This window comes from Drosophila sechellia, chromosome 2R (assembly GCF_004382195.2).
Source record: "Drosophila sechellia strain sech25 chromosome 2R, ASM438219v1, whole genome shotgun sequence".
NCBI classification, from domain to species: Eukaryota; Metazoa; Arthropoda; class Insecta; order Diptera; family Drosophilidae; genus Drosophila; species Drosophila sechellia.
This window is the reverse complement of record NC_045950.1, coordinates 19,282,355-19,298,068: the sequence shown is the minus strand read 5'-3', so window position 1 is coordinate 19,298,068 and position 15,714 is coordinate 19,282,355. Positions and strand designations below refer to the sequence as shown.

At 44.7% G+C, this 15,714-nt stretch overlaps 2 protein-coding genes across 3 annotated transcripts; one reads left to right on the top strand and one right to left on the bottom strand.

Annotated features, from left to right (window-relative positions):
* Positions 1-5,895: 5,895 nt before the first annotated feature.
* On the bottom strand, positions 5,896-6,956 carry LOC6615679. Its single transcript, XM_002040014.2, has 2 exons — positions 6,328-6,956; positions 5,896-6,264 (listed from the first exon to the last, which is right to left on the bottom strand). Exon 1 carries the CDS (start codon positions 6,865-6,867, stop codon positions 6,349-6,351), a length of 519 nt encoding a protein of 172 aa, XP_002040050.1. The 5' UTR covers positions 6,868-6,956; the 3' UTR covers positions 5,896-6,264; positions 6,328-6,348.
* An 88-nt stretch (positions 6,957-7,044) lies between these two features.
* On the top strand, positions 7,045-8,465 carry LOC6615678 (transcription activator MSS11). Of its 2 annotated transcripts, none has more exons than XR_004361492.1 (4): positions 7,045-7,258; positions 7,331-8,019; positions 8,069-8,154; positions 8,244-8,423. XR_004361492.1 is itself a non-coding variant. In XM_002040013.2 (4 exons), exons 1-4 carry the CDS (start codon positions 7,202-7,204, stop codon positions 8,276-8,278), a joined length of 840 nt encoding a protein of 279 aa, XP_002040049.1. In that variant the 5' UTR covers positions 7,046-7,201; the 3' UTR covers positions 8,279-8,465. The 2 variants fall into 2 exon arrangements, 1 of the variants encoding a protein (XP_002040049.1); XM_002040013.2 differs by having other exon boundaries at positions 7,046-7,258; positions 8,096-8,154; positions 8,244-8,465.
* Positions 8,466-15,714: the final 7,249 nt, after the last annotated feature.

Below are 15,714 nucleotides of genomic sequence, written 5' to 3'. Positions count from 1 at the left end.
ACTTAACGAAAGCAGTCAACCGACAAGTGATTGAAGTGAAACAAACCGACGAACACTCAGCAGCACATGGGCGCCGAAGGGTCAAAGGGAGGCAGTGGCTCCGGCCCCCACAACAAATCAAAGGTGGTGGAGCAGCCCTCCAGCCGGTGGACACATCCACACGATGGTCACGTGGACTTACATGTGCAGCGTGGAGGAGGAGGAGTGGGAGGAACTGACTCATGACAAATGCCGAACTCCGACTTATTGAATGGGCCGATTTCTCTGGGACGACAATTGATGCGGAGCCATAGAGTTGTAAAAAACATTTCAAAGCCCAGAGTTCAGACGGAAATGCAATGAACTTCTGACATTTTAAGTGCTGAAAGGTAAGATTTCATTCACACAGGAGTTTTTAAATCGAATGGTTGAGAGACAAGCGAAATCAGGAGAATTAAAGGTGGCACAGTAATCACTGGGATATTTAAAGTGCTGATGGAGATGTCTAAAGGTATGCAAGAGCAGATAGATCTTAAACTTATACCTATTCATTTCGAACCTTATGTGAATAACTCCAAGAATCTACAACTCACAGATCGATTATATCGAATTTCATTGGTTTGGGCAACAGATTTCCCATCCAATTCATATCAATTTGTCAACTGCGACAAATAAACTATACATATACAGCGACCTCTGCTGCAACCCCACCGCCCCATGCAGTGACCCCCAATGACCTTGCCTACAGGATATGCCATGGAACTCTGAACTTGTAAGCAGATCAAGGCACGTAGACGAACCTGAGCACACATGTCCACCCCGGAATCGAGGGGAAGACGGTAGCTTTGGATGGCTACTTCTGCGGCAGTCAGCAAAACTATTCCTCAACTCGTGCGGACAGAGCAACGGAGGAGTAAGAAGCGTGGAGTGTGCACGGAGCAGGATGAGGGACCAGACGCGGAGACATTTTTTATGGACGCCTTGGATTGGCGGACGTGACGTTGATTTGCTGGCAACGCCTTGGAGGTGACACCCACCCAGGCCGAGGACGAGAACCACAAGGCTTGGACTCGTCTTGGAGTCCTCAGGAGGAGACGTCATAAAATGTCGCAAGATTTGGCTAACAGAAAAATAAATTGCTAGCTGTCCTGGCCCACAGTTCGATTGCAGCTGTCACGGCCATTTAGCTGTTTAGCGCCGCAAAATCTGGCCAAATCCTTGAGAGACCCACTCCGCCATCTAATTGCGAATGCAGCCAGCCAGCTGGGACTGCAGCTGGGTGGCATGGGACGTGAATAGCTTTGGATTTGCTGGCCACCATCGGCCACCATCGATTTGCGGACAAAACGGCGGGGCACGTGCCACACGGATCGCATCATTTGTGTGGCTCCCCGGGCAAATCAGTCTCAGTCGGGGAGATTGGATATATTCAGTCTGTTGGTTTGGTATAACACTCCGTGATATGCAAATACAAGACCGAGTCACTTTGAAAAGAATCCCGGGATCATCCTGCTCGCAAGCCACTTTAAAGCCACTCGCCCTTTTGGCCCTAATTCCCGACCTATTGGCATTGGCCAAATGCTGTCTTTTAAATTCCCCTTTTTTTCGGTTCTTTCGCGCAGCCCTCAGGTGCTAATGAATTCATAATGGAAGCGGGCACTGGGACAGGCCATAAATTATGGACCGCTGCGATGGGGATATATTTGTAAGGTAATGTCGAAAATAATGGAAAAAAGGGCCAGCCAGAATATTTTGCCCGTCGGCTGTTGTCAGTTGAGCGGGCGGAATGGTAATTTCATATAAATTTTAATTTGAGTTGGGATTTAAAAGGAGAGAAAGTGTACTTTTCAGTTGGCAACATAAACAGACGCATTGGCGGCTTCACAAAACTTTCAACTGTTAGTCCACACATTGTTATGACTTTAAGCCCTTTACAACCGTTTTCATTTATATTACGATTAGGATTTTCTAAATAGCGAATCCTGCCTCTCTATATTCCGGCAACCAATATGTTTTGATTGTGCTCTCTGCAGATTTATTTACACTGCTAATCCATGGAGAAATTGACGTTTGATTATCAATTTCAATTTGAGTCGCTAAGAAATTCATGTGCAGTGGCCTCCGCTCGACTTCAACTTCTATTTGCCGCAGTCACTCTAGGCCAATGTGAATGTCAGCTCGTTATGGATGTTTGCCTCCGGCATCTTTTATTAATTGAATGAGGAAAAATGCATTTTCCGACGGGGCCTAAATCAAATAAATGTTTGTTTGAGCGCGTACCGCAAAAACCAATTTGATTGGAATTAAAATTCGAAATAGAATAAACAAATGTCGGCGGAGAAGCATCGAGAACCCTTCTTCGGACCCACTTTTACTGCAGGCTGAGCAGCATCTGCAGGCCCAAGCACAGATACACATCCCAATCCCGTCTGGGCAGATGCTGATGCCAAAGCTGATCCTTAGCTTGTGTTGTAACAAGTTAATTGAATTTGCACTCAGCCAAGCGTCATGCATTGGGGCATCATGAGCTTACGAGTGCACAGAGCGAAAATGTGGTCTCAAGTTCACAAAATTTATAAATAATAATCGTGAAAGGAAGTTTATTAGTTAGCATCAGCTTCTGCAATTTCAGTATAAAACTTAGATAAACGACTTGGCCACGCTGTTTCCCAACTGCAATTGGAGCAAACTTTTTCTCCACGTGGAAAATGAGCTGCGAAAGCGGAGCTGGAGCTACCGATACAAGTTGCTTATTTTATGGCCAACTCTAATGGAGGACTCGATTCTGATTCCGGCTTCTAGTTCGCTCGGCATTTGGCTTGCCGGATACCCATCCTTAGCAATGCTTGGCTCGCTCCCCTCGTTTCGCCTCGATTTTTCCAATTTTGTGATTTGCACAGATTTCAACCTGACGTCCTGGGCTATCCTTCGCTTCCGCCGGGTCCTTGCAGCTCTGGGTTAGTTTGTTGCCAGGGCTTTGCGTCCGTGCTTATCCAGCAACATTGTCGAAGGTGAGACCCGGCTTCCGAGTGCATTAAGCGCATGTGAACGGGTGCCAAACAATGACGCCTCCAAAGCCACTCCGGCGGACCCCTTTCTTCTTCCACTGATCCCGGCAGACAAATGACTCACCAGAAGGATTCTGGGGACTCATGGACATGGTCGTGGAACGGGGTAGCGGCAGCGTGCTTTTAGCAGATTAGTTTTCATCATCTTAACATTCCTAATTAATGAGGCCTTTGTCGCTCCGGCACAGCTCCTCTTGTATGTAGGTGTTAAATCAAAGACCTTAGCACCGCGTGCATGTCTGATGAGTAATGAGGATGGAGTACGGGCAAAGTTCGTCCTTGTTTTCCTACTTTCTTGCAGATTCCCAGTAATGAGCAGAAAGATTGCCCTCCTCAGCGAGCAATGCAAATTTCCAGGCAGCTTTTTAAATGTTTAACAATTGTGTTGTGTTCACTAAATGTTGCGAGTGTTTTGAACTACATTTTCAAAAGGAATCAACATTCGATTTCCTCCTCGATCTGACATGGCCATCCAAAATCATATCACAAAATCACATTTCATCAATATGATTTCGCCGCAACCAGCTAACATCGGGATTCACAATTATTTGCGTTTGCCATTTTGATACTTTTTATTGAACCCGATGCGCAATCATTAACACGCATCCGCGGCACTTAATTAGGCCTGGAAAATGGAGAATGGAAAATTGGTGATGTGAAATGTTTGCAGTAATTCAAATGGACATCAACACTTCACTTGATGAATGGCATTTCCTCATTTGTGTTTGATATTCGAGTGCTAATAGTCGTAATAATGCCGCATAATGAGTGCCGAGGCCAACAATGAAAGCCAACTTTTAGTTAAAAGTCAGCGAATCCAAAACAGTGCGAAATGCAAAAACCCAAAGTTTGTAAAACTAATTTCCTCCAACTGATGGCTGAATTTCGGTGCTGGGTGGCGGACGTCTGAGGGGAAACGTCAAAATGTTTTTGACAAGTCCAATTTTGAAATTTTCAAATATATTATTTTCGCCGTAATTAACTTTCTGGCAAAGGCAATTAGCGACCGCACACAAACTCATTTATATTGTTTTGCCGGATTACAAATATACATAGAAAAATGGAATTAGCAATTTATATATATTGAAAGTTGCGCTGTCGCCAGCCAATGTGGTTCAACCCATTTAGCACTCTGCTCACGAAGTCTAACAATATCGTAAATAATGGAGTCAATTACATTTTGCATAATAATTACAGTGTAAATATGTTTACACGGGAGCGGTTCGGGAGTCCTTCAATGTCGATTAGGTATGGTAAACATATGCATACCCACACATCCATTATAAATAAATCTGTCAGTCTCGTAACACTTATTTATACAACTAATAAAATGCACTATTCCTAATGGCGCCATCCCCCCACCCACCTGCTCCGCTCCTGGTCATGGAAATAAAGTGCAGGGATCGAAATGAGCCGGGCGCCAGTCCTCCTGAGTGGCTAAGTGGAGGGGGCCGGATAACTGGGTAACTGGGGAGCGTGTTAGCAGCCAGCGAGTGAGTGATGAAGCGCGTCACGTCGACAGCAGAAACAGCTGGAGGATCTGGAGGGGAACCAGGAGGAGGAGCAGGAGCTGGAGTTGGAACAGCGGGATGGTTGCCAACGGGAGACTCGTGGAGATGCCAATGAGAATGGCAGCCGCGGTTGGCTGACATTACACTTGTCCCACTCACCAACAGAGATGGCATCTATAAAGGCAAAGGAATAGCTAAGAGTCCATCCATATGAAGTGGATCTTTTGTTAAATAAAAATGTGTTCCCTACCGCAGTGATTCATATAAAATAGTCAGTATTTTGACCAAAATAACCGATTTAATAGCCCAAATCTTGAATGCTGTACCTCATTGAGCTCGTATTCGCATTCCCAATCGAACGGCGTTCCAATTTGAACATTTCAATTTTTTTCGAATTTTTGCAAAAATTGGCAAAAATCGAATTTTCAAAAACTTGCAGATTTGTGATATAGGTCGTTAGTATGGATCAAAAGCTGTGCAAAAAAGTTATTCCTTGAGGTTTGTTACTCTTTTTGGCCGATATATGGCGAAAAGCCTTCTATTTCCAACCAAAAAACACGAATTTTAACCATAGAAACCAATGCAATGGTCAAAATTTTGAATGTAGTACATTGTTAACCTCGTAATCATATTCCCAATCGATTGGCATTTCAATTTGAACATTTTATTTTTTTTCGATTTTTTGCAAATTTTGATGATTAACCCCTTGCAAAAAAAGCAAAAATTGTAAAAAAAAATTTTTGAATTTTACCCAAATTTGATACAAAATGTTAGTATGGATCAGTAGCTGTGAAAGAATGTTATTCCTTTTGGTGTGGGACTTATTTTGGCCAAGTTATGATGAAAGGGGTATGGTTCATACATACATTGCCTTCCAAATACCCAAATGTCAAATGAATGAATCGGCTGGAAAGTGATACACTTTCGATTGCTAGCTACCAAAATGGCTCCTTAAAATGCCAGCACTACCCTTCAATGATAAATGCAAACTGCGATGAGTGTGACTGTTCCACGACTATGTCTATGACTATGGCAAATGCCGTTGACTCGGAGCACAATACACAATAATTGCCAAGTGACGGCAGCTTGCGGGCGCATCAATAACGAGTGCTTGTCACCCGGTGAGCCCACCATCTACCATCCACCATCCACCCGCCACCCGCCACCACCACCAACATCAATCCACATCCAGGCAGTGCACCTCGGATCCACTGGAGCACCGCCGGGAGCGAAATCACACCCATTTGTCAGGGAAAAGAAGTCGGGCGGCGAACGACGAAGTCCACGTCCACGGTGGCGGCGGCGGCGGCTAATTGCAGTTCATGCGAAAAACATCGTTAATCACTCATTGACAGTTTGTTATTTGTTAAACAAAGCTAATGACTTAATGGCATAAATGGTGTGGCAACTGCACCGCGGCCCAAAGGATATCGAAAGTCGAGCCCGGTCGGAGCAGCTGAATAAATGACACGACAGCTCAGGGCAGTCGTCCTCTGTTCTCTGTTCTCTTCGTGTTCCGTAGTTATGTAGATAAACAATAAGCTGACAAGCCGGGGCAAAATTAATTGTCCTGGACAGCTTGGGTGGGCGGGGAGACTGGCGGAGTGGCGTGGTTTTATGGATGATCACGATATGCCCATGGGGCGAAGCAACTAGTTAGAAGTGGCAACGGAATCCCTCGTCTCACGGGTTATTTGGATTGGCAACTAGAAATAAAGTAGGACTCATGGGCATTTCGTAAACGAGTAGTTAAACAATTACCACAGTACCTATATTTCCAACACACATCCCTACTGAAACGGGTCCAAGTCCATGTCATTCACATCCAAGTCGCTGGATAAGGGTCTCTGTCGGTCTCTCCTATAGACTTGCCTTGACCTCCGATCGATTTGGTGTGTATCTTCGTCATCATCCTTATCCGGCGAGGGAACATATGTTTGAATAAGGGTTCTTCTGTGCATATCCGCCACTCGGCGGGCGTTCTCCATATTCCGCATTTGCATGACCACGGTTTCCGGCATATGGACCACCTTCCGCCGGACAGGATGATGCAGGAGCGGCACAGACGGAGCGAGGGCGACCGTGCGGGAGGGGCACTGCGTGGCCAGGTTGCACTGATTGCATCTCATGGGTCTCGAACGGATCTTGTACTTGCAGCAGTTAACGTGGAAAACCTTCGAGTTCTGAATCTTGGGACGAAGAGTGCTGCGTTTATGTTCTTTCGGCAGCTTCACTTTGATTTTCTGAGGAAGCTGGACGTTCGAGTGCACTTTGACCTTCCTTCTAGTCTTGTGGTTTTTGCGTCCCATTTACTCGATGTGATAACAAGAAATTTGGAATTATACAATACACTGACTACTCTGACGTTTTAAATAATATTATTTTCCAAGGCCTTTGAGACGATCATAAAACAAACACGCTAAAATTCTGTTCTATTCAATCATAGTAGGCTTTTCCCAACCCTGTCAGATGTCTGGGAAGTTTTCCTTTCCATACCTCATTCGTATTTATTTCATCGTAGGATTCAGATCTATTGGTAGAAAGTAAGAAAAAAAAGTTCTCAAAATTTTAGTTCTATACAAATTTGGAGTGAACTATTTTATAAACACTTTCGGAATATCTCGAGCTTTCCACACATCGAAAATGAATTTTTGCTCAGTACCTTACGAAGCTGATTACGGCATGTACGCCGATTCCAAGGTACAGATATTTGCTTTGGCTTTGTGGACTTGGTATACGCACTACACAATGCCGTGTTCTTCCATGTTTCAGATGAAGAGCGTTCCCCAGTACCCCCTAAGCATGGGAGTCGGTCAGGGTCAAGGACAGTCCATGGCCATGCAGCCGCTGAATCCACCGCAGATGAATCTGCAGATGCAGATGCCCGTGTGCCAGTCGGGCGCTTCGTCGTACCCAATGCAGGGTATGCCGCTGGGCATGATGCAAGGGGGCAATCAGATGACCCCCATGTCGACGATGAGCACCCAGCTGCCAATTGGAGCGGTGACTCCCCTGAACAGCATGACCATGATGCCCATGATGGGTAATCCCATGGGCGCCATTGATGCCCCCGGGATCAATGCAGTGCTGCCTGACCTGCAGCCAATGACCTCGATGGGTCAGATGCAGCCGCTGCAGCAGTACAATCCCACTGGCTCTACCACCCAAATGCATCAAGGACGTCTGACGGGCGGCTGCAATGCTGTGATGTCTGCGCCCTGTCCCTCGTCGCCCTCGCACACTGGCGGCTGGAGCTCCAGTCCCAGCCCCAACCAGATGATGAACAACTCCAATATGTGGCAATACAGTCAGCCTATGCAGAGTCACCAGCCGCAGTACCAGCAGCAGCAGCAGCAACAGCAGCAGCACTTCCAGCAGCCGAGCCAGGGACACCAACAGGTCAGCCGGATGAAGACCTCCTACGACGCTCCCATGTACCGGGATATGCGGAACGGCCTGAAGTAAGTAGATCTCGCCCAGGGGCGCTCGGCATCCTAATCCGATCCATAGCAATCCCTTTTAATCTCTAACCCTTAGCGCACCATCCATGCACGACTCCTCGAAGTACAGCAAAGGCAATCAATCATTCAATTGTGGTGAGTACTCACTTCTTATATAAAAGCTTGTCCGCTCAAGGGAGGAGCGTCCGTATGGACAGCAATGATATACAATGTTTTGCTTTCAGGAAAAGCGGTTACAAAGGTCCCCCATTGGCGTTGACGAAACCGTTGAGCCCATCATTAGTTGTTTTTGTACTTTTGCATGATTGGTGTCTCTTTATTTACTTGTTCCAAGACTTCCCCTACGCAAGCAAACAAACAGATACTCAAACACACAAGAAACACAGACTTGGCCACAAACATATTGGTGTGGAATAAATAGTTTATATGTTATGGCCAAAATGGAATTATTCATTCGTTGTTTTTCATTTGGCGACTTTAAACGCCCTGATTTATGGCCATCAGACATCAAAATTGGCAACATGTTCGCGGCAAGCGGAGCGGTGTGGGGGGCTCGGCCAAGGAAAATTGGACGAGGGAAAAGCTGGAATGGCGATGAAAAATTTATGCTGACCGCATGATGAACGCATAAAAAATGTTGCCAACTTATGGCCAAAATGCAATCCACAACCCAGTCGCTGTGCGGAGTATAAACAATGGCTTTATCGGCCAAAGGCATCAGTTGGTTGGTTGGCTGGTTGGTTGGTTGGTTGGCTTTCTCCCTCCGATCCAGGCCCCACCCAAATCCCTTTCCTGCGTCCCTGAAGAATCGTTAGATTCTGGCCAAGCCGGGCCAAGGTGTGAATATTTTATGTGGCACTATTTTGATACCATAAATCTTTTAGTAGTTGATTCAGCAAAGTTCTGCGTGTTACCGCATTTCGTTCTGTGGTTTCAGCTCAGTTCGTCTCGCTGCGTTTCTTTCAATTTCTGCATTCTGCATTCTGCATTGCAGTCCTGGATTTCTCGAGTGATGGGCGTAACGATTGTGGCCGAATCTGCCTTTGCTTTTGATTGATTAAGTTGGGTATTTAATTTGGATTACATACCCATTTTTTGGCCAGATGGAAGTTATTAAATTCTTAAAACCGAAACTGTTGCAACGCAATCAATTTTTCGGAGGTCCACCCTTTTCGCTTCAGCTTTCCTTCTTCAAAATACAAGAGGGCAATCATCTCTGCCCATTGGGAGCAGGATGCGCAAATCCCATAAAATGCACATACCCGAAATTGTTTTTAGCTCGGCGGCAACGCAAGCTTTTAACATTTTTCAGAACGCATCATTAAAATTAAAAGAAAGTAAAAAGAGGAAAAATGGAAGCCACAAAAACAGACAGCTGAATGGACGTTGAATGGACAATTTGAAAAGTTTTGGGCAAGGAAACTGCAGCCCTGGACAATGTGAATGCTCCTTCTCTGGGTGAGAAGTTTTCCGCAGCGGAGGCGGAGCTGCGAGGGGTGGGTGGGGGGAGGATTGTCAAAAGTTTTCGGAGGAGCCCTACATAGTTCCCCATGCGCTGCAGCTGCCCTCTGGATGCAAAATTTTATTCATGACGGAAGCAATACTCAAATTTCGTCTATTAATATCTGGGAAAAGGGTTTCTGGGGGCGCTGGGGGAATATTCCTGGGTCCAGCTGTCAGCCGGAGCTGGGACCAACTTCCAGGATCCCTGCGTATACCAACATCTGTCCAAGTGCCAGTCTAACTGTCTGTTTGCCTGGCTGACACACACACACATATAGCGTCTCTCATCTAAACAAATGCGCATACAGATGTGGTCAGATGCGGTTGGTGGTGCGATGCACTGGGAAAAATAACTGGTTAGCTATTGAAATCAAACTAAAGTATGAGCAAGACCAATCCATGCAAGCCCATTATTCCACGGCTCTCATCTTTGTTTGTAAATATATGTTAATTTAATTGGACGGGCATAGATTTTTCTTCCAGTGCCAGTTAGCCCGTTTGCCCCTTGCTAACGTAACCTCAAATTGCATTCCTAATTCCTTTTCTACTCCATCTCATCCCAGTTCGCCGGGGGAGCACTTTCTGCAAAATGTGCAATTTCCGCTTGAAAGGCTGGCTGGCTACAATCCATCCCCGAATTCCTAGAAATATTTTGCAAAACAGAAATTTATAATAGCCATTTTATTATTTTGCGGCTAACTTCATGTTAGCCCCAACATGCATGCGTCATATTATTGTCCAAAGTGGAGTGAAACGGAAGTCATTCAGTCAACCAGTCAGTCAGTCCGTCAGTCAGTCAGTCAGTCAGTCAGGTGAGGTGGCAGAAACACTTTCCATCCGAAGAAACCAGGCTTTAAAATATTCTGGCCACTTACATTGCGCAAATGTTTTGTTTCGGATTGGCGAGTGAAACGAGAGCTACCGGCGAGAGGGCTTTTTGTTTTTCAAATTTGAATAATTAAAATAGTTGGCAGTAGATGAGCTTTGGCTTCGCAAACTTAGTAGGCTTACTGAAGTATGTACATAAAACTAGCATTGTTTATCGATGCAATTACCTCAGATGAGTCTTAAGCGACTCCGCATTTAAGTATAAAACGAAGCAAATCGTGGAAACTTATCCTTTAAAGTTCGAAAGGTTCATAGAAGTATGCTACAAATTTATTCTGAACTGCCATGAATCTATTATATTACATATTGCACCACTTTGGAGCCAATTTCTAATTACATACCAGTCCATCCTCCACATCTTTTACCAGAATCTTTGGATTTCACAAGCATCCTCTTGAATGCAATATTATTTCAGATTCACTCACTTATCCCCAGCTTACCGACATTCAGAACACTTAAAATCGCTCTAAAATACTTAAGCTGCTGTTTGTCAATTACCATTTACACTGCCAGCTTGTTGGTTTGATGTCGAGCAATTTTGTGTTTTAACCCCAGCAAAGACAAACTTGTGGCATCCACAATGAACATGAATTTTAACTTGTCGTTTGTTGCATTCGTCAACTGCTGTTGTTTTTGCCGGCAGTTCCTGTGGCTCCTGTCCATGTGCCACTCCTCGCTATTGACAGAGATCCGAGGGCTAAACTCATTCGCACTTGGACGGAAATGTTTGAGTCCTCGGTGTCCGTTCGGCCGTCTCTTTCTTGCCCCAGCCGTCCGTCTCTTTCATCGCCGGCGTCAAGGCGTCTCTTTCGCTCGCTGCAGCTCAGTGGGCAAAGTTCGTGTGCCTTGTTTTAGAATTTGCAGTCTGCTCTTCGGATTGTTAGCCCCATACCGGCTGTCCGTTCTATGTGGGCCAAACTTTTTGAAACTGTGCCAACTTTCGGCTTGTTTTGCCTGATAACTTCATCATCGTCGACGTCCTCTCGTCATTCTCATTCGAGTGGAACCGAAAAAATGGGGCAAAAAAAGCCAGCTCACAAAGAAAATGAAAACTCGTTGGCCAAATGTTTTGTCATGATTTTCCCCTGCCACACAGCCTGTCTCGTCCGTCGTTTGGGGCCTGCCTCATAGACTCCTGTCGCCCTGTCAATGAAAACCCTGCAAGTTGACTGGGCATGCACATCACTTGGCCAGATTATCGAACATTCAAGTCGGTTCAATGGAATCCTAACTCCAAATAGGTTAATATGTTCGTAAACATTCAGTAAATTCGTACACGTATAATCGCCAGCTGTTATGGACTTAGTATTTTATATTTTATTCACTAGTTGCATCGAAACTATTCACATGATAAAACTTTCTTCTGCAGTGCATAAATTGCGAGAAATGAGAGAGTAGAGCCATAAACTTTGTTCGAATCGGAGAAATTCGAGATATGAAAGTTCATCCCTGGACCATTTTCCACCTGAGCTAATGGCTCTTTGTTTTTGCACATTTTGTAGCTTTGAGTAATTAAATTTATGGATGCATAAAATGGCAACCTGTTCGAACTTCGGTCCGATGCCGCCCCTCCTCTCTTCACATTCCCCACTTTTTCGGCCATGTCCATAAATGTCCGGCCGTAGTTCCGAGTGTCCATTTGGGCCACATCCACATCCATTCGACGTCCAATGAGCGGCTTATGTGCGCCCGATGCTGCTTTGCTGGCTATTAATTTCGAGTGGTTCGGTTCACTTTCGGGCCCATGTGTACACATGTTTGGCTTGTAAAAATGTCATGTTAATTTGTGGATTGTGCGACCGAAATGGAGCACCGAGTGAGAGCCAAACCCGGGCGAAGGCATGCAAATAAATGTCTCGCACAAGCCACCCACTCACGGCCAGATGCACCTGGAGAAAATCATAGTAACTATGTGCAAATAAGCATGTATGTATTCTTAAGAATGTTTGGAGACCATTAAAAGAAGTTCAATACTTTAATTTATGGATCTCATAAGTTAAGTTATATAAACAATCCTTATCTAACCATTAGATTTTTTACTGTGTATTTCGGCCTCACACAGATACTCTTCCCCGCACACAGACACACCCTCCCGCGCAGCGCAAGGGAGCGAAAGAGACGGCAATCACGGCTTTGGAGACGGGCTTTTTGTAGATTTATGAGTGAATCTGATAAGTGCTGCCAATAAATTTTCGGACAACAATTTACAATGTTCAGTTCATGTTCTTTTCCTTACGATTTCCATGGGGGAATCGCCTGAAATTGGGATTGGCTTGGGTAGTGTATTTTCGGTTATTTTATTGCAATCTGTTGGCCAAAAGTAGGCTGAATAAAGATGCCTGAGTGCCGAGTATGAAGAAATAAGTAATAATAATATTACTCAGGCAAAACAAATGCAAACTAAACTGATATGGATTTTATGGGCATGAAAAGTGTTATCAAAGGTACTTCAATTACGAAGGAATATTTTGGCCAAAGTATACCCAAAAAGAGTAATTTGCATTTCAATTTATTTTAGCAATTAACTTGATTTTCTGGAGTAGTTCTTCTTTAGCTCTCAAATTTAAAAGCCAGCTGAGCCGCATAGATATATTTCAATAAGTTATTTCTACTTGCATACTTGTATAATATTCCATGGCTTAACCTCATGTCCACCATTTATTTGTAATCCATCCAATTACTATATTTCTTGAGGACTTATCACAAAGTTGCTGCAGCTCGCCAAATGAACAAGTGCCCATACATTGCGCATACGTACGTATACGTAATGTAATCACAAGCATTGCCACACTCACACTCGCACACCGAGGAGCATCAACAAAAATCCAACAATGGCAACAAAACCACAGAGAAATCAGTGAATTATACAACATTTAAGCAAACACAGAGTGCCAGCTCTCGCTCGTTGGTTCTAGAATGCATAGAAGCCCGGCAGAATTAAGTTAAGGCGCTTCCGACATCCTTTCAGGATCCTCCTCCGGCCCCCTGGAAAACACAATGGAGCTAGTGCCACGACGAAGAGCCCAAGTTGGCCAAAACTTTGCACACTGCCAGCCGAACGGGTTGAGGCCTACACTGATAAAAACAGTGTGCAAATGAGCATGTCAAAGATGAATAGGCGAAGTGTTCGAAACTAACTAAAAAAACGATGTATGAGCCTACGCATCATTTATGAAGTTGCTACCCTTTATTTCATTTTGAAAGTCTTTCTTTTTGGAACGTAACCTTTTAAATTGTTTTTTTTTACTTTATTAAATATCTGAGAATAATAAAAGATTCGGATTGATCTTGATTTTCCTGCCTGTATAGTGACTGAAAGAAACCATCGCAGCAGAAGTGAAATAAAGTTGAATGTAAGCAAACAAGTTGAACCAACAAACCAAGTCTCTAATTGTATTTGTGTGCGTACGTGTGTGTGTGTGGGTGGGCGGGAGCAGAGAGAGAGGGGGCGTGGCAGTGTGTTTTATGCGGCAAACCGGAACGCACCACTTTGGTGGTACAAAATATGAAGAAGCCAAATCAGCGGGAGAGCTGACGAGGAGACCCGGAGCAAGTCCGAGTCCAACAAGACGTGAAATGCAACTTTTTCGGCACAACGCTCGAGCACAAAAGCCTGGACAAAAACACACTCGCAGGCAGCCAACAAGGAAGCCAACAGAAAGCCGTGCAAATGCACAAAAGCCAAACAAGAATGCCAAACGAAAGGAAGGAGTCCTGCGCAAGGAGCCTTCGCATTCCGCACATCCTCGCCATCAAGGACCCTCCATTTGAGGCGGAGTTTTGCGGCACGTTGAGGTGAAGCATTCCGGGATCGCAGCCTAAGCCTCGCCAGCTGCACCCGAATCCGGATAGGACATCCGCCGAGGCACAAAACAGAAGGAACCAAAAACCAAATAAGCCACTGGCAAGGGGACAGGAAACCCAGCATCGCAAGAGGCGCCTTTAAGATACCTTTTAAGGATTTTCGATTATCAAAGTGATTGTCTTAAACTAGGAACACAATAAATCTTTGTTAATTTTCAGATAGTTTATCTAATGATGATAACTAATAATATATCTAACTATAACTACTAACTAATAATATCCTTTTATAATATACATACAAATGGATCTGATATGTAATACTCCCTAAGAAGGGAATCAATTGTAGATAATCACATGGCTTATCTACGCATGTTACCCAAAAGCGATAGTATACCTTTGCCAGGACAAAGGACGAAGTACAGCAATCCGGAAATATGGCAAAGAAAATGGAACAATCGAAGTGAAAGGGTCGTGTGGAGTGGGAAGCGAGGAACCAGGATCCAGTGAATGGAGCTGCGACATGAGTACATTTGTTTATGTGGAGCCCGAAAAGATGGAGCAACCACATCCCCAGCCTGCTCCTCCTCCGCCTCCTCCTTCTCCCAGAGTACTCCTCCGGATGGCAAGCGTTGAAATGGAACAAATGAACTAAGTCGAGAATTGCCAACTGCACACTTGAGTCGCACAACGAAGTAAACCCACAAAAGGAGCAGCCCGAACAAATGATTTCACAAGAAAAGTTAAACTTGTAAATTCAAATTTCACATTTGTCTGGAATTCGCAATTACACTTTGGCAACAACAATGAAATATGTCCGCCTGGCACATCGCTACACCTGCCCAAAAATCGCTGGATTTGGCCTGGGGTTCGGATTGGCCCCAACATTCCCCCGCCCTAATCCACCTCCAAGCCCCATCTTCACGGCTCATTGTTCGGCCTGGCAAATGGAGCATGGTTGCGGTGGAGCACGCGGGGAGCGGCAAGAGCCCAGTTGCCTCCTAAAGCATATTGTAATAATCCAAATGAAATTAAATGTACCGTAAACATTTCGAATTGCGATTGCTTCAAGGATCTGGCATTCCGCAGCAACAACATGGTACAACTCTGAGCTAGGATTGAGCGACTATAAGATACCCTCCACTTGTTACGCCGAAATAATATCAATACTTTTATGAGAGTATATTTTAATATATTGATACGATGGCTATTGTTATATGTTCTACATTTTGAAACTGAAATAGAGCTAAGATAAAATCCCTTGGAGAGCCAAGAATGCTGAGCCACTTAATACCCTGTACAAACACGAACAATGTCAGGTGCAAGCGGTGCTCCCACGGTTGAGCCAATAAAAATGTCGGTAATTGCAGATGCGAAGCATGGCCAGAATCCGGATTGGGAATGGAGCAATAGAATGTGGGGATAGGCTGCGAGAGGGGCTCCACATTAGCTGGCTGGATGTTGAATGCAAGTGGTGCAATTATGTGCGGGTTCTTTAAAAAT

Excerpts from the sequence above, each read along its gene's own strand:
- LOC6615678 (XM_002040013.2), top strand. The coding sequence starts at position 7,202 with ATGAATTTTTGCTCAGTACCTTACGAAGCTGATTACGGCATGTACGCC. Across the intron at positions 8,020-8,095 it reads GATATGCGGAACGGCCTGAA|CGCACCATCCATGCACGACT; the intron begins GTAAGTAGATCT and ends TCTAACCCTTAG. Across the intron at positions 8,155-8,243 it reads CAATCAATCATTCAATTGTG|GAAAAGCGGTTACAAAGGTC; the intron begins GTGAGTACTCAC and ends TTTTGCTTTCAG.
- LOC6615679 (XM_002040014.2), bottom strand. The coding sequence starts at position 6,867 with ATGGGACGCAAAAACCACAAGACTAGAAGGAAGGTCAAAGTGCACTCG.